Raw genomic sequence first — 17,683 nt, forward strand, 5'->3', positions numbered from 1 at the left:
GACAGAGCGTGGCACCCAGGATGTAACAGCCCTCTGATGAGACCGAGCGAGGACCAGGCGCGAAGGCCACGGGCAGCCCAGGGCCTCAGAGGCCCCTCGACCAGGAAGTGGTGCCTGCAGACCTTGACCTTCAGGGAGGGCAGGAAACAGTGGACCCGGAAAGTTGGACCAGTTACCAGAGTCTTTGAGGGAAGAGAACCTGGAGAAGTAACTGACGCGGAGACCAGGAATGACATCGCACTGCAGGCAGGGTGTGCGGGAGGAGTGAGCCGTGTCTGAGCTCTGACACCAGGCTGAACGTTAGTGTGGAGGTGGAAGACGTTTATCTCCTGGAGGTCCAGTAGGACCGTCATGGGCCTTGATACTGACGGGTTCTGAAGTTCTTAAGGAGTCAAGTTGGGCTTGCAAGTTTGCTATGGTTTGGTCGCAACTACAGTACTATTTTTAAAAATACATTTTTATTGATTTCAGAGGAAGGGAGAGGGGGATAAAAATATCAGTGATGAGAGAGAATCATTGATTGACTGCCTCCTGCACGCCCCCTGCTGCGGATCAAGCCCGAAAGCCAATCGAACCGTGACCTCCTGGTTCAGAGGTTGATGCTCAACCACTGAGCCACTCCGGCTGGGCCTATAGCACATTTTTGTTATTGGAGTAGAGTGCACCATTTATTTATTCAAACCACCAATAATTATTAGTTTTCCTTTAAGCTTGTGATTATTGCACCTAGAAGGTCTTTCTGAATTAAAGCAAGGACTTTCTTAGGCCCACTCTTCCAAATTTGGTTCTTAAGCAGATCTCTTTATCAGGAGAGCAGAAAACCCAACCATTATGGAAATGTATTCCTTGGTAATTTGTTATAATTGTTCCTTATATCTATCTGATTCATAGTTGACTTAATGAACGTGGCACCAGAAAAGTGTAATTTTCCACTCTCTCCGGAACGGAAGCCTCCTGTGCTGTGAAGAGCAGCCACTTACCCGACAGTCCTTTTCTCTGTAGACCATTCGCAGGAAGAAGAAAGTTCAGATTCCTGTGAGTCGTCCCGACCCGGAGCCCGTGTCCGAGAATGAGGAGGACAGTTACGACGAGGACGTGCACGATCACAGAGGTGGCCGCGGGGGCACGGTCAGCAGGCGGAGTGAGAAGAGCTGGGCGAGGGACAGGAGCGCGAGCCGGGAGAGGAGCCTGTCCCCGAGGTCTGACAGGCGATCGGTGGCCTCCAGCCAGCCTGCCAGACCCACCAAAGTCACGTTGGTCAAGTCCCGGAAAAATGAAGGTACCCACCAATTTGCTTATTGTTTCCACAGAAAAATTTTACACGAATTTTAATGAGAAGTGAACATGCATCTCTTCCTGTCTTTGCTCTTGTTGCCTTGTTCTCTCCATTCTTGTGTCTTGCTGCTGCTGCACTCAACTCCTGCTAGGACAGGCTTCAGACAGTACCTGTTTTCTCTTTTTTTTTCCCCTTTTTAAATAGATTTTTATTGATTTTAGAGAGGAAGGGAGAGGGAGAGAGAGAAACATCAATGACGAGAGAATCATTGATCAGCTGCCTCCTGCACACCCTTGGAGTAAATGAATAAATTAGTATAAGGAATATTTTGGGAGTTATCTCTGTTCTGGTCATTTGTTACTTTTAAATCTTGAATATGGACAATTTTACCCATATTTCTCTGTGACATGACCGTTTCTAAACCCCATAGTAGATGGCCTAGGTTCCCCTAGAACAGCGCCGCCAACAGGTCATCTGTGAGGTCCGAAAGGTTGGTGACCGCTGCCTAGAAAGTCATTTTCCTTTTTCACCAGAGTCTGTTCCTGCTTGTGAGTACTCTGTATATTTGCCTTAAGTTAAACTGTAACTGATGTAACTTTTGGAAGTTCGAGTAGCAGTTCTGTTAACTTATCTCCTATTAAAACGTTTTCTATTTCCCATCTTGGTTCTCCTTCTTCTTCTTTTTTACATGTAGTGAGACCAAGAGTCCTTTTCTCCCTTCTAGCAGCACTAGCAGCAGCCCTTTTCCTGTTGGCGCTATGTGGTAGTTGTTGTTCTAGTTAAAAAAGAAATGTACAGCTTTGCAGACCTCTGGATTCTGCTGGTAGTTTCCTCAACTCTGACCAACTCCTCCCCCATGGATGCGGTGACTGTTGCCTCATTCCTGGCTCCTTGGTAGGAGTGGCGGGTCTGTCTCCAGCCCATATCCACCTGGCTAGCTGTCAGCCTTTGTCTGACTAATACCCAGGAGTGTGTGCTAATGAATGCCCTGGGGTATGGCTCTCCAAGGCCACAGGCACTAGGATCAGATAGGAAGACTTTTGCTCTAGAAACTTGGGAAAACAAAAACAGAGCATGCGTGGTAAGGCAGGCCATCCCTGGAACTGTCCCTTCCCAGAGTTCGCCGCCTCACGCACGGTGCTTCTTGGAATTGTGTTCTCTGGAGCTTGGGAAGCCAGTGTGCCATGCCCCACGGCCAGAGAGAACGGGTCTCCGCGGGGTGTGGTCTCCTTCCGGAACACGGGGCAGGTGTGCGTGCCGGTCTTGTGTTGGCACCACACACTTGCCCTCTGCTTGCACACGGAGTGCAGGCTCCCCGAGGACGAAAGGAACTGCTGTCTTACAGAGGGGCCAAGAATAAGCTCTTGGTACTGGTTCTGTTTTAAAATTTTAAAAAGTACGTATGTTTTTATTGATTTCAGAGGGGAAGGGAGAGGGAGAGAGAGAGACATCAAGGATGAGAGAGAATCATTGATCGGCCACCTCCTGCACGCCCCCTACTGGGACAACCAGGGCATGTGCCCTGACTGGGAATCGAACTGTGACCTCCTGGTTCTTGGTCAACGCTCAACCACTGTGCCACACCAGCCGGGCTATTTTAAAACTCTTTATGCAGTGATTGGTAGTCTTATACTTTTAAACGTGTTTAAGTGTTTAGGATTTTACACTAAAGACATTTAAATATGTTCTTTCAGAATATGGTCTCCGACTGGCCAGCCATATATTTGTGAAGGAAATTTCACAAGATAGTTTGGCAGCGAGAGATGGCAATATTCAAGAAGGCGATGTTGTCTTGAAGGTACACTCTCACTCTTATGTTTTAGTGAACGGAAACAGAAGGCCAGTTCTGGTGGGACCGCATGGCTTCTGCCCACGTTGGAAGCAGTTTTCCCAAAAGAATTGGAATTCGGGGTTTGGGGGATGGGCTGCTGCTTCGCCACGTCCTTTTCACACGTCCACACCGATGCCCTTCTTCAGGCAGAGAGTCATCCTGAGAGATCTCACCGCTGTGCGTTTGTATCTCTCACTGGCAGAGCCACGGTGTAGGAAGCTAGGTTCCTTTTTATACCGCCAGTGGTGTTGACAGCTGCTCTGGATGTTATTGAGATGTTTATTCTGTTAATTTGCTGTATAAGTAATAGAAAGTGACTGGCTTTGGGAGACGGGCCAGGGGATGCTAGTTTGGGTTTTCTGTCCGAGTAACAGTATAGTAAAGATTTTATTCCGGGAAGGAGGGGACTTGATCATACAGCAAAGGGTGAAGAATGTTTTGGGTTGTACAGCGAGCCGGGGAGCAGTGTAGCCACTGCTGCTCATAGTGGACGTGAGTTACTGTTTGTATCTGTGTCATTCGCTTCCCACCCGTGGCTGCTTTTCTGTTGCAGATAAATGGGACCGTGACGGAAAACATGTCCCTGACGGATGCCAAGACGCTGATAGAGAGGTCTAAGGGCAAGCTGAAGATGGTGGTGCAGAGAGACGAGCGGGCCACGCTGCTGAACGTGCCTGACCTCTCGGACAGCATCCACTCTGCCAACGCCTCGGAGAGGGACGGTGAGGGCGGTCCTTGTCCCTTTACGTGACCCGTCCCCTAAAGTGCTAGGGAGACTCGACGTGTTTGAGCGAAATAGTTTCCTACAAGCCAGCCGCCTTCAGAATCTAAGAATTACAAATATATATGCATGGTTCATTTTATTTTTCCGAGTTTTACAGAGAAGTAATTAACATGCATCAAGTGTATAAGCTTAAGGGCTAAGCGTGATGATTTGATTTGCATGTGTGCTGAAATGATGGCCACAGTGATGGTGGGGTTGGCTGCTCTTGTTTTTAAGAGTCCACATGTAAGTGAGGCCATGCAGTATTTGTCCTTGTCTGACCTATCACTTAGCATGATGCCTTCCAGGCCCATCCATGCTGTCACTGTATATGTTTTCCTGTGGACAGCACGCCACTGCTGATCAGTGGCTGCTGAAGTGACTGCTTAAATCAACCATTTTACATGAAATTAGATTTAGTGCTTATCTCCATTTTCATTGGAGCACCTTACATTTCACTGAACTCATTTCCTGGGAAACTAAATGGCCCCTTTTATTTAACAGACATTTCAGAAATTCATTCTCTGGCATCAGATCATTCTGGTCGGTCACATGACAGGGCTCCCCGCCACAGCCGGTCGCGATCTCCTGACCAGCGGTCAGAGCCTTCTGACCATTCCAGACATTCGCCACAGCAGCCCAGCAACGGCAGGTAATCACACTCTTTTTAAAAAATATATATATTTTTATTGATTTCAGAGAGGAAGGAGGAGAGAGAGAGAGAGAGAGAGAGAGAGAGAGAAAGAGAGAGAGAAACATCAATGATGAGAGAGAATCATGGATTGGCTGCCTCCTGCATGCCCCCTACTGGGGATCGAGCCTGCAACCCGGGTCTGTGCCCTGACCTGGAATTGAACTGTGACCTGGTTCATAACTCAACACTGAGCCATACCGTCTGGGCAGTAATCACACTCTTGTCCAAAATAGAATAGTTATGTGTGCTAGGTCCATGTTTCTAGCATTACTTACAACTAAACCTAGAAGATAGGTTTTCTTTTGACTATTCAAGATATGTCTGTTTTTCTTAATCAATTTAAGTATTTCTTATCTAGGAAAACAGAGGTCAGTCAAACTTCTCCTTAAAGAGCCAAATAGTAAAATATTTTAGGCATGCGAACCATATCCCTTGTCACTACTCAGCTCTGTCTTTGTATTACAGAAGGAACCGTAGACAATATGTAAATGAATAGGCCTGGCTGTGTTCCAATAAAACTTTATTGATAAAAACGGCCCACAGCTGCAATTTGCTGAGGCCTGCAAGCTTATATAATTCATTGCTCAGGGAAGTTAACCGTAATAGGAGTCTTTTACTAGACTGATTAGCCTGTTGTATAGAACACGTGTTCCAAAGTGCAACTTGTGGACCAAAGCCAGCCTGCTGCCTAGTTTTGCAAATAAAGTTTTATTACAACCCATTCTGCAATGACATAATTAGGAGGTTGCAACAGAGGCTGCATGACCCACAGCAGAAACAGTTAGCCAATCCCTGGTTTAGAATGTTAAATAGTTTTGTTTTTAAGCTAAAAAACAGCCTATGGGTAGAGAGAATTATGACGCTGATTTTCTTCAGACCTTGTTTGTTGCTCATTGTGTTTTATTCAGTCTTGTTTCAGAGCTCACACTGGGCCAAGACTTGTGCCTGTGTGAAAACAGTTTTAATGTGAAGTCTAGAATACGTTAAACAGCACAGCTCTAGGTCTGCATGTATTACTGAATAATGCCTCCATCTCTTGGTAGATAACAGAAATGCACTAAAGAGAGCATTGATTTTTCAAATATTAAGAAAAATGTAATGGAATTATATGAGTCCCATCTGAAATGTTATTGAAGTCATAATAATTGTATTGCATAATAATTGTACTACATAGTAGTACAATCATAGTAATTATAGTATTTTCATTGGCTGCCTCCTGCACACCCCCCTACTGGGGATGGAGCCCGCAACCCGGGCACGTGCCCTGACTGGGAATCGAACTGTGACCTCCTGGTTCATAGGTCGGCGCTCGATCACTGAGCCACGCCGGCCGGGCAACTGCTAGCTTTTTATAACCATTTGAGAGCTGTTAGAGGAAGCCCCTTGTCATCGTTTTTTAAAGTTTTTCTCTTACAAGAGACGTTCCCAGCCTTCTTCACTCTCGTGACTTGTCATTTGATCCCTGTGTAGTCACCGGAGCAGAGAGGAGGAGAGAGCGTCCAAACCCGGGACCGTCTCGCCTCCCGTGAAGCACGCGGACGATCGTGCCCCGAAGGCAGCGGAAGAGGGCCCCGTGGAGAGAAAGGAGAAGGCGGCAGCCGCTCTTCCAGGTGAGCCTCGGGCACCGAGTCCAGAGGACATGCCCTCCGGCCGCAGGTCTTGCCGGGTGAGGGGAGACTGCAGAGGGCTGCTAGTGTTGTTGTTGTTACAGCTCCTGCTTCCTGCGTTGAACTTTCTGTAACTTCCAGCATTTTCTTTATGGCGGAGGGTGGGCATGGATCAGTAGGCGTGCATGGGTGTTTTTCTAGATCGGAGTTACTCACGGTGAACAGCTACTCACAGTGAGGACGGTGGTTCTGCAGCTGTTTCCTGAAGAGAAACATTAGCTTGGCTGAAGAAAAACATTTTAGGTTATCTGCTTAATGAAAGGGTTTTCATAAACACTTGTTAAGTGTGCCCTGTAGAGCTGTGTGTGAGATCAGACGTAAGAATCCTAAGGTTTCTAGATCTGCTTGCTTGAAAGGCCTGGAGGTTTCGGTTCTAATGCCTCTTAGGTCCTTTTCTCAAGGCTTTGGGCTCTGCTTGCTTGTGGTGGCTTGTGGGTAATGGGAAAATAAATCTCCCGCAGGGAGGACAGACGGCTGCTTGGGCGGCCATAGCAGAAGAGTCGGCTCTCCTATATCCTCAGTCTCCTGGGGCTCTTCCTACGCCTGGGTTTCTCGGGCCCTCCCAGCTGGTCCTGTGCAGGGCACAGGCGATGGTGCCACACCATGCCTGTTACCAAGACGTTAGGGTTTATAACCAACCACACTCTTCACTCTTCACATGTAATACATGCACCTTACCAGGTTCTCCGAACTCACATGTTTTGCAGACCTTCTTGTTTGATTATTTCACTGTTTTCTTACATAGTGATTTCTGCAGCATTTAAATGTTCTCTCTTTTAGAACCGAAGCCTGTGTATGCTCAAGTTGGACAACCAGATGTGGATTTACCTGTCAGCCCGTCCGATGGTGTCCTGCCCAATTCCACGCATGAAGACGGGATCCTTCGGTAACACGGCTTTAACTTGGGCTGTCCTCTCTAGCCATTACTAAGCGTCAGTGAACGTGAGAGTGCCGTTTCCACCCATATGGCATATATTGAAAAACACTGCATCCCATTAATGCTGTGATTGGGTTTTAAAAATTATTTATATGATAGAATCAGAGATTAGAGAACAGCAAAGGTACTTTCTGGATGGTTACTTTTTTCTCGTCATTGTCTCCTACCTAGTTTTTAGGTCATGAATTAAAAAATTGTTTCTATTTAGACACCAGATTTTTGACAAACTTTCTAATGCCCTAGCGTGTTTTTTTTTTTTGTTTTTTTATCGGTGTTTCTCCATTTTAGCATTATTGACCTTTAGGCCCAACCTCTGTTTCTTAGTGGCTTGTGTGGTAGCATCCTTGGCCACTAGCTGACAGTACACACCCCTCCCCCGCTCCCCCGGGGTGTGCCAACCAGAACTGGTTCCAGACACTTCCTAGGGGCAAACACAGCCCCGGTTGAGAGCCTTCTCTGGATTAGTTAGCATCTAAGTTTTTTATATTCTACACCTTTTATCACTTCATATTCTTCAGTTGATGGGCTTGAGACGTGCACGCTGTAACCAGGTTCCACGCCATCTTGGTTGTGGAATAGTTCTGCTGCCTCTGTGGCGACGTGATGTGGCGCTGTGAGCCTGACCCTCGGCTGTCCTCCAGCAGTGCTGTGGGCGACATTTCAGACATGATGGTCCTTTATTTCATTCTGAACATGGTTTTCATGGTAGCAGTTTGCTGTAACTCCTCAAGCCTCTCTTCACCGTTTCAAATGAGATATTTGTTTCCACAGGCCCAGCATGAAATTGGTGAAATTCAGAAAAGGAGATAGCGTGGGTTTGCGGCTGGCTGGTGGCAATGATGTCGGAATATTTGTCGCTGGCGTTCTAGAAGATAGCCCTGCAGCCAAAGAAGGCTTGGAAGAGGGCGATCAAATTCTCAGGGTACGTCAGCACACTCACGCATGTGGGGTTGAAGCACGTACAGCTCTAGGAAGAGGCGTCCAACATGGCAGACCCACCATACGACACAGAGAATAACCTACGCCACAGTCTCTTGAGCCAAGTAAACATTCAGACCAAGAATCCATGCGGTCCCGGCTATGCCGGGCCTGTCACTTCCGGGGCCTGCGTTTGCTCTGGTTGGGGGCTGGGCTGTGTGTTGCTACACAGTGGGTGCTCTGGTCTCGTTTTAATCCTTGGTTCATCGAACCTGCAAGACAAAGTAAGTCCTGGATCCATGTAACAGGCACCTTTTTAGTTCAGCTACACGTTCGGCAGAAAGGCTCTGCTGTGAGCCACAACTCAGTGGCCAGCATCGGGCACTGCTCTCCGTGGGTGTGGGCGTGGCCGCAGTCCCCCCAGCCCCTGGACCCTCAGCGCGGGGAGGGGGGGTTTCTTCCAGGCAGACATGGAGCTACCCTGGCTCTGACCTCACCCACAGGAGCCAGGGCAGCCCTGTTGGTGCAGCCTGCTTTTCCCTAGCGGTGCGGCCAGTGACATGGGAACATCTTTACCTGTCTCTCCTCTTTTTAAAATGTCCGCACTCCTGCTACATGCGCCATTGTAATCAGCAGATCACATCTCCCGGGTGTGAGTTTCTGCACAGGCTCTACTTCTCACCCTCCAGCTGTCAGTGCCCCTCAGTCCCGGCGTCTCCCTGCCTGTAGGCTCCCTCCTCCCTTGTCCTGACTCTGACCCACAGTCTCATGGGCCATGTTCTTCTCTTCCCCCTCCTGCTCTTCAACCCTCCTCTGTCGAATTTCTCTCCTTCGGCTGTTGAACTTGAGTCCCTTCCTGCTTCCCTTTCGGTCCGTGCTGTCATGGAGTTGAGTAGCCTGGCTTCCTCCCTAACCACTGCGCCTCTGACGTTCCTAAGCCATCCGAGGCTTCGTGTCGTCTTCAGCCTGCGCTCCCTTGACTTCCTTGCTGTGCTCTGAGCTCTTGCTGTCCTTCTGGAACACCTTCCTGGGGCTCACACACGGCCGTTCTGTCCTCCTCTGATCTTGGGTGCTCTTTTCCTGCCTTCTTTAATGACTCTTCTAAACTTAGGGAATACATCCATTTAACACTATTTCTTAGTAATGTTTTTCCGTTTCGGATTGTCCAAGTAGTGCACGCTACTGTTTTTTTGTTACCCAGCGCACAGTCACACTGACACCTGGACGAGGCCCTGCTGGTCCTTCGGACCAGCTGATACAAGTCACTGTTGCCTGGCAGCTGCTGAGCCTACAGCCGTCCTGCAGACGTTCTCAGCGATGCCGAGCACATCTGCTGTTTCTTTCCCATCTCATTTCCTTCTGATTCCTTTAGCAGAGTCTAGTAAAGTAGGGCTCTTTGCACATTTACAGAACTTATAACTTAAAATTTTAAAGGCAGAGATTTTCCAGTAATAATAGATATTTGGAATTAGAAGTTGTCTTTGGTCTAAATTGGTTAGATTTTTCACTGAATGGTCTTTAAAGTCAGGATGCATGGTGACTGCTCTTTAAATGAGCTTGCACTTTCACTTGCTTTACTTTTGGTTTTTGCTTGCTTTAAATTATAGTATATTCTTCCTTTATAGTAAATGTTTCCATCTTACAGATGTGATCTTTTTAAGTTGGGTAAACAGAATATTTGCTTCCTGCGTAGATAAGCATTTTGTGACCCTTAAGTGCGGCGTGAGTGACTTGTAAACGGCGTTTTGACAGGTCAACAACGTCGACTTCACCAACATCATCCGCGAGGAAGCCGTGCTCTTCCTGCTGGACCTGCCCCGGGGGGAGGAGGTGACCATCCTGGCGCAGCAGAAGAAGGACGGTGAGCGGCGGGACGGGACACGGGCTGTGGGAGCTGGGGACTGAGATAGGAGTTTATTTCCATTTCAATAATGCGCTCAGAGTCGAGGGGTAAATGAACGTGTTCATCTCACAGCACCGTGATAGGACCAACCAGCCTTAGCGTGTTCTAGCTTAAGTAGGATGCCGACCAACCCAGGGCAAGGCTCGGGAAAATCCCATTTGTGTATTAGCCGGCAGAACCACGCAGAAGCACACAATTTTGTGGCGATGTTGTCTAGGCAGTGCTCTGGTGTCTGTTCGTGTTCACGCCCCAGAATGCCTGGTGTTCTCTGGTTAAACAGGTGCCCTGTCCGTGTAGAACAGTTCAGTTCCCCGGGGAATGCTGGGAATGTGAAGATTCATCTTCATTGTCATCACTGTGTCTGTAATTGACCCAGTTGTACAAACCCCTTGTTTTTAGTTCATCCAGTAAGCTGTAAGCTGCATGTGAGATTCTCTCCAGCATTTGACATTTTACTCCTTCGGGGTCTTTTTCCATTTTGTGGTTTTAAAACACCTTTATTTTGTTGACCTGTCAAAATGCCGTTCACGACATGTGGGCTGAGGCCTTCTTTGTGGTGGGGCTGTTCTGTGCCTCGTAGGACATTAGGGAGCATCCCTGGCCTCCACCCACCAGTGCCAGTAGCACCCACACCCCCCTCCCAGCACCTCACCTGCAAAGTGGAGGTGCTGGGCGTTCCCATCTCGTGAGGTAATGGTGGTGTACATGTGGCCAAGTGCCCAGCACGGTCAGGGTCAGTGTTTGTTGACACTGTTACGTTTGTTAATATTATCAGTGGCCTCTTCGCGCTGTGAATTCTCGTCAGCTTCATTTCTTATTCCACGAGCTATTGATAATGTTTTTGTCTTGGTTCTTTTTAGTTTATCGCCGCATCGTAGAATCAGATGTAGGAGATTCTTTCTATATCAGAACCCACTTTGAATACGAGAAGGAATCTCCGTATGGACTTAGTTTCAACAAAGGCGAGGTCTTCCGGGTCGTGGATACCCTGTACAATGGAAAACTGGGCTCCTGGCTCGCTATTCGCATTGGCAAGAATCACAAGGAAGTGGAACGAGGCATCATCCCCAATAAGAACAGGTAAGACTGTTTGGCTGCTTCTCAGAACCAAGTAAGTAACGATGACAGAGTTCAGTTCCCCGGGGAATGCTGGGAGTGTGAAGATTCATCTTCATTGTCGTCACTGTGTCTGTTATTGACCCAGTTGTACAAACCCCTTGTTTTTAGTTCATCCAGTAAGCTGTAAGCTGCATGTGAGATTCTATCCAGCATTTGACATTTTACTCCTTGGGGGTCTTTTTCCCTTTTGTGGTTTTAAAACACCTTTATTTTATTGGTGTCTCCTCTGGCACAGGGCTGAGCAGTTAGCCAGTGTGCAGTACACGCTTCCTAAGACAGCGGGCGGGGACCGCGCTGACTTCTGGCGGTTCCGGGGCCTTCGCAGCTCCAAGAGGAATCTCCGCAAGAGCAGGGAGGACTTGTCAGCCCAGCCGGTGCAGACCAAGTTCCCAGCCTACGAGAGAGTGGTCCTCCGGGAAGGTACGCTCTCCTCCGTATGCTCGCCTGCACCCTGTAGTGTCCGCGTGCTCACGGCAGACAAGGCATAAACTGTGCTGCTCTTCCCTGGATTTCTCCCCAGCCGGGTTCCTGAGGCCGGTCACCATCTTCGGACCAATAGCGGACGTGGCCCGAGAGAAGCTGGCGCGAGAGGAGCCGGACATTTACCAGATTGCAAGTAGGTCGCCTCCACACGGGCTGGGGTGAGGCCGAGGTGTTCATTCACTCAGTGCCCCTAAGGGCTGGGCTGGTCCCTTCACCCAAGGGAAGTGACAATTTGCTTTTGTTTTTTCACAATGTATTTTTATTGATTTCAGAGAGGAAGGGAGAGGGAGAGGGAGACAGAAACATCAGTGATGAGAGAGAATCACTGATCAGCTGTCCCCTGCACGCCCCACTGGGGACCGAGCCTACAACCTGGGCAGGTGCCCTGACTGGGAATCGAACCCTGCCCTCCTGGTTCCTAGGTTGATGCTCAGCCACTGAGCCACACCGGCTGGGCTAGATTGAGAGAATTGCTATATTTGATAATTTCTCTTGGACAAGTGACAATCCTCATTTTTGCTCAAGTTCCATTTCCTGATTCTCTTTGAAATGTTGGTGTGTAGAGTATGAGCTTTGATGCTCTGAACATACTGGATCCCAGTATAGCAGTCTACTGAGGTTGGGGGCCCCATTCAACCTCACCCCCGAGGCCAGGCCTCACTTGCCTCTCCTAATCCCAGCCTCGTGGGGAAGCACTGGTCTAACCCAGCGGCTCCCTTTCAGGGCAGATCCTCCCCATTGGCTGTCCGGAGCCATTTTCGTTGTCATGATGGAAGCGAGGGAGGCGGGGGCTGCTCTTGGCATGGGGTGGATGGAGGCCGTGGCACAGCGCACCCAGCTACGGGTTCCCGTGCCCAACGTGTCACAGTGCCGGTGGCTGAGGAGTTAGTTCTCATCTCACCGCGGCAATTTGATGTTTTGTCTTGTCCCGACTCCATGAATAGAAAGCGAGCCTCGAGATGCGGGGACGGACCAGCGCAGCTCCGGCATCATCCGCCTGCACACGATCAAGCAGATCATAGACCAGGTGAGCTCAGCAGCGACTGCTTCGCTCTCAGCTGCGAGGGCTGTGGCTCTGAGTGGGATGCGGTTTGGTTCACTTGAGAGTAGAAAGGTGTTTTCTACGATTATTACCGGTGTACCGTGCGGAAAGGCGTGGGAATAGAGTTACATGCATCTAGAGATGGTTTAGATTGCCACAAAAGCATGTTCAGATACATTCATAGACCGTTTACATTGCACTAGCACAGCTCTCGCTGCGCTGCGATACTTGTGGTAGGGAGTCTGCTTTCACTCTGCAGACCATGTCAGGAGCCTTCAGTTGTCATACGTGTAATCACTCTAACCCTGCGATTTTCAGCTGGTGTGCCGCAAGAACGCCTAAAACACCCAATACCCGATTATTCAGTCAGGGTACTGACCTTTTCCCCCTCAGGTTGTCAAATAAAAAAATGACCAACACAACAACAACCATCTGGTGTGAATGAATCAAAATTATACCTTTTTTTTTTGTCACAACAGCAAAAAAATATAGTATATTTTTTGGTGTGCCGCAGAATTTTAGTAATTAGTCCATGTGCTCTGTGAGATGAAAAAAGATTGAAAATTGCTAATCTAACCAAATATAGCCAGTACCATCAGCTTAAAGTTGTTTATTTGTTTTCAGGTTGGGTTGGAAATTGTATTGAATTAATTTCTAATGACAGTTTCCTGATACATGCTCCTGAGACATCGGAGCCCGTGAGACGTCCATGGCGATTGGAGATCGTCTAGGCCAGTGGTTGGCAAACTGCGGCTTGGCAAACCGTGGCTCGCGACCCACATGCGGCTCTTTGGCCCCTTGAGTGTGGCTCTTCCACAAAATACTGACTTCTGCGCATGGGCCACGAAGTTTCAATCGCACTGTACGTGCGCGCCCACACATGGTATTTTGTGGAAGAGCCACACTCAAGGGGCCCAAGAGCCGCGGTTTGCCGACCACGGGTCTAGGCTGTGCCTTTTTCTGTGATGATTCTAATTCACTGTCTTATATCCTCATTTTTTTTGTGTGTTTCCAGGACAAACATGCTTTATTAGATGTCACACCAAATGCAGTCGATCGCCTGAATTACGCCCAGTGGTACCCAATCGTGGTCTTCCTTAACCCCGATTCTAAGCAAGGCGTGAAAACAATGAGGATGCGGTTATGTCCCGAATCTCGGAAAAGTGCCAGGAAGCTATACGAGCGGTCTCATAAACTGCGTAAAAATAATCACCATCTTTTTACCAGTGAGTGTCCTGAAGGCCGCCTTCAGCTAAGTGTCTGGGCAGCAATATGTGGGCCAACACGCCGTGTCGTTCCAACGCTAAAACCCCTGTCACCGTGACTTGGAGGGCTGCCCGGTGCATACAGGCTCCAGGGCCCACACAGGTCAGAGGTCTGTGTCCTCAAACCCCATCTCTCAAATGGCTCAGCGATGAGGCGTGAGGCCTGGCAGGTCCAGGGACTCTGACTGTGGGCAGTGGCCTGGCTGTAAACCAATGCCATTCATTTATTTTTCAGCCACAATTAACTTAAATTCAATGAATGACGGCTGGTATGGTGCGCTGAAGGAAGCCATTCAGCAACAGCAGAACCAGCTGGTTTGGGTCTCAGAGGGAAAGGTAAGACGTTTCCTCTTATTTTACCTTTTAACCTGCTTAGTGAATTACGTAACGACTCGGAGGGGCCTTTGAGTTACTTTGTTTTCTGATGGGTCTGGTTTTTATCGTCTGTATGGAGGGGTTATGCGAGTTGTTTTGGTGCCAAGATATTCCAAAATTCTCTCAGCTATTGACTTACCGCCTCAATGGTGTTCCCTCAGAAGACTTCCTAAATGACAACTAACGGGGCGGGGCTGGCTGCTGTCTCTGCCCGTCTCGCTGAGGAATGACTTTGAACCTGGCTTCAGTTTCCTCCTGTGAAAAAGAGGGGAGCCGGGTGGGCGACAGGAGCGTCCCTCAAACGCTGTCCTCGGCACAGGACACTCAGGACTCGCTGTGAGGACAGAGGTCCCTCTGAGGACCAGGGGCAGGCACCTGCTACCCGTAGCCCCGCAGGGAGGGCACGGTCTCCAGGACCTGCTAGACTGACAGGTGCGCTGCCCAATCCGTGCCCAGGGGTTTGTCTTCCCTCACTCAGCACCTGTTCACATTCTCACAACACACCCGGGAGGTCGCTCAAAGTAAGACCTCCGTTTTGGCTTTAAGTTTTGATTTACCCACATCCAAATGGCAGGCTTTAGGTTACCCCGTTTCTGCTGTCACTCTTCCTGGTTGGGGGCCGTCTTTCACGGGAGAGGCCTGTTGGTTCTGGTGGGAGAGCTAATGTTTGCTCAAAGTGGACAGTTCAGAGAACTTTTTATTTCACGTGTTTTACCTTCAGATCAGTGCCGCCTGAATCCGTTCTGGTTGCTAGGGGAGGCTGTGAATGTCTGTTTTTTTATTTTGTTCTCCATTTTCTCCGTCGGCTTGGGCTGTGTTGTGCCTGCCCCTGCATGGCCCCTCCCCTCCGCCTGGCTGTGATGCAGATGCTCGGCTGTGCATGCTGCATGCTCCGGGCCCGGCCCATCCCCACCCAGGACACGCAGCCCCGCAGTGCAGAGGCTAACACGCTCCCGTGGGGAGGCGGGGCTGCTGCTCCCACCACGCAGTGCAGAGCCTGTCAGGACCCTCCCCCTCAGCACCGCTCGGGGCAGGCTCTGTGAGCCGCCAGAGCACTCTCAGGAACCGACAGGGGTGGCAGCTGGGACCCCTGAGCCCCGGGAAGCGGGAGAGAAACCACCACCTGGCAGCCACAGCATCACTGACCTCTGCCCGCTGCTCTGGGACAGCACGCCCCGTTAGCGCCCTCTGGCGGCCAGGCTGCTGATCGCACTGTGATTCTCGGATGAGATTGGCTTGGAAGCGCAGAGGCACTGTCTACCTATCTGAGAGGTTTTTAAACCTCAGATCTCCCTTTTCTATCCTTTCCCTTTGTTTCCTTTCTTGGCTTGGATTTCACAGTAAAGGTCTAACTCCCCCAACTTCTTATGTGAGAAAGGTAGGCTATTTGTTACCAGGATGGGTCGATGCGTTCAGTAAATCAGAGAGGTTGGTTACAATTTAGATGGAGCTTCCATTTTCCATCCAAGTGTGTTTTACCTGAGCGCATCCTCAGACTAACAGCACTCACTCCACACTGACTGTCCTGCTCTCGCTGCCGGGCTCTGACTGCTGTGGAGGGTTTGTCTGCCCTGCTCACCGAGAAAGGTCGTCCTGAGCCTGAGCAGGCGCAGGTCCTCTGCGTCCCAGCAGCCAGCCCTGCGTGGTGCTCGTGCCTGGCAGCGAGGTGGATTGTGAGTCCCAGGTGCCCTTCCCCAGGCCTTCCCTCTCCCCTGGCCGGTGCTGGGTGGCAGTCCTCAGCCCTGCAGGGTCGAGGTCACAGCAGAGGGCAGGGAGACAGCTCTTCTCCGCAGCACAGAGTGAGGAAGCCACTGAGGGGCGGGGACAGACCCTGCCGGGACATGACTCCCCCTGTCCTGAGCCTCCAGGAGGCCGACACCCTCATCTTCCCACCAAGAAGGCAGTGCCGGGCCGGGCTCTTCCACAGCAGACGCAGGCTGCATGGAGAGCCAGCAGGTGGCTCCGGCCTCATGTTTGTCCTGGGCGTGGACGAAAGATTGTCTGATTTCTGGGTTCCATACCCTTCCGCGCTCATGCTAACTGGGCACCGTGTCCAGGCAAGAAAGACCTTTACAGACTGTTGTGTTTAATCCAGTCCGAGGGTGAGGTCTGTGCCCAGTGGCAGCCTGTCGGTGCCGCTCTCACCTCCTTCCCCCGGGCCTCTCATCCTCTCTGAGGCAGCGCGGATTGTTAACGCCAACTCGACTCTGATTACTTGTTACAGAGAAGTAAGCTGTGTTTCTCCTTTGCCATCCGCTGGGTGCTCTGTCTTTGCACAGTAACAGAAAACCGTGTAAGAGGCAGCCAGGACTTAGTGATGCTTTTCCCTTGTTGTATAGAAGCTTAAGCTCTGCTGGCTGGTGTGGCTCCGTGGTTGAGTATCAACCTAATGAACCAGGAGGTCAGGGTTCAATTTCTGGTCAGGGCACATGCCCGGGTTGTGGGCTCCATCCCCAGTAGGAGGTTTGCAGGAGGCAGCCGATCCATGATTCTCTCTCATCATTGATGTTTCTCTCCCTCTCCGTTCCTCTCTGAAATCAATAAAAATATTTTTAAAAATAATAAAAGCTTAAGCTCTATCTCCACTACAGTTTATATTCATGACCGTTCTCACGTGCTGTCCTGTCGGTGTGTCCCTGCTGTGAGTGTGGTTTGGCAGCACCCTCCCACTTCACCTTGCTTCGGGCTGACACGCTAGTGACTGACTGGGCTTAGGAACCTGAGTGGTGCCAGGATCCCTTCCTTGTCTTCCGGGCTGGGCCCCAGAGGCCAGCTCTGTCCTGATTGGCCAGCAACATTTCGTTCATCCAAGCCCTCAGGTCTCCAAGGTGCTGTGTGCCTGCATGTGCGCGTGTGCAATCTTCTTGACCTGTCCGCAGCGGAAGTGTCGAGAACTAGTGCCGATACCTTTTCAGTCTCCCTTGTGAACTAAAGGCCCTCTCTCACAGAATACTGAATAAAACTTGTAATTTACTTTCATTTGACCCAGGCGGATGGTGCTACCAGTGATGACCTTGACTTGCATGACGATCGCCTGTCCTACCTGTCAGCCCCAGGTAGTGAATACTCAATGTATAGCACGGACAGTAGACACACTTCTGACTATGAAGACACAGACACAGAAGGCGGGGCCTACACTGATCAAGAACTAGATGAGACTCTTAATGATGAGGTGGGGACCCCCCCGGAGTCCGCCATTACCCGGTCCTCTGAGCCCGTAAGAGAGGATTCCTCTGGGATGCATCACGAAAACCAGACATTTCCTCCCTACTCACCACAAGCGCAGCCACAGCCCGTTCATAGACTAGACTCCCCGGGACTTAAAACAGCCTCTCAACAGGTAAGCAGCAAGCGCGCCAGGGGCGCAGGTAGGGTGTGCTGCTGGACTGGAGGGTGTGGCTGAGTTAAGG

General features: G+C 50.0%; 1 protein-coding gene across 8 annotated transcripts in view; it reads left to right on the forward strand.

The window, feature by feature from the left end:
* The window catches only part of TJP1 (tight junction protein 1), a 55,064-nt gene that overhangs the window by 25,739 nt on the left and 11,642 nt on the right, over positions 1-17,683 (forward strand). For all 8 annotated transcript variants that reach the window (XM_036355654.1, XM_036355655.1, XM_036355657.1 and 5 more), the window contains 15 exons: positions 1,003-1,279; positions 2,971-3,074; positions 3,661-3,829; positions 4,375-4,522; positions 6,035-6,174; positions 7,012-7,117; positions 7,940-8,090; positions 9,839-9,947; positions 10,850-11,069; positions 11,344-11,528; positions 11,629-11,724; positions 12,536-12,618; positions 13,649-13,859; positions 14,134-14,234; positions 17,263-17,613. In XM_036355654.1, the coding sequence (XP_036211547.1) occupies positions 1,003-1,279; positions 2,971-3,074; positions 3,661-3,829; positions 4,375-4,522; positions 6,035-6,174; positions 7,012-7,117; positions 7,940-8,090; positions 9,839-9,947; positions 10,850-11,069; positions 11,344-11,528; positions 11,629-11,724; positions 12,536-12,618; positions 13,649-13,859; positions 14,134-14,234; positions 17,263-17,613 (2,451 nt within the window). The remainder of the gene's footprint in view (positions 1-1,002; positions 1,280-2,970; positions 3,075-3,660; positions 3,830-4,374; positions 4,523-6,034; positions 6,175-7,011; positions 7,118-7,939; positions 8,091-9,838; positions 9,948-10,849; positions 11,070-11,343; positions 11,529-11,628; positions 11,725-12,535; positions 12,619-13,648; positions 13,860-14,133; positions 14,235-17,262; positions 17,614-17,683) is intronic.

This window comes from Myotis myotis, unplaced genomic scaffold (assembly GCF_014108235.1).
Source record: "Myotis myotis isolate mMyoMyo1 unplaced genomic scaffold, mMyoMyo1.p scaffold_m19_p_23, whole genome shotgun sequence".
NCBI lineage: Eukaryota > Metazoa > Chordata > Mammalia > Chiroptera > Vespertilionidae > Myotis > Myotis myotis.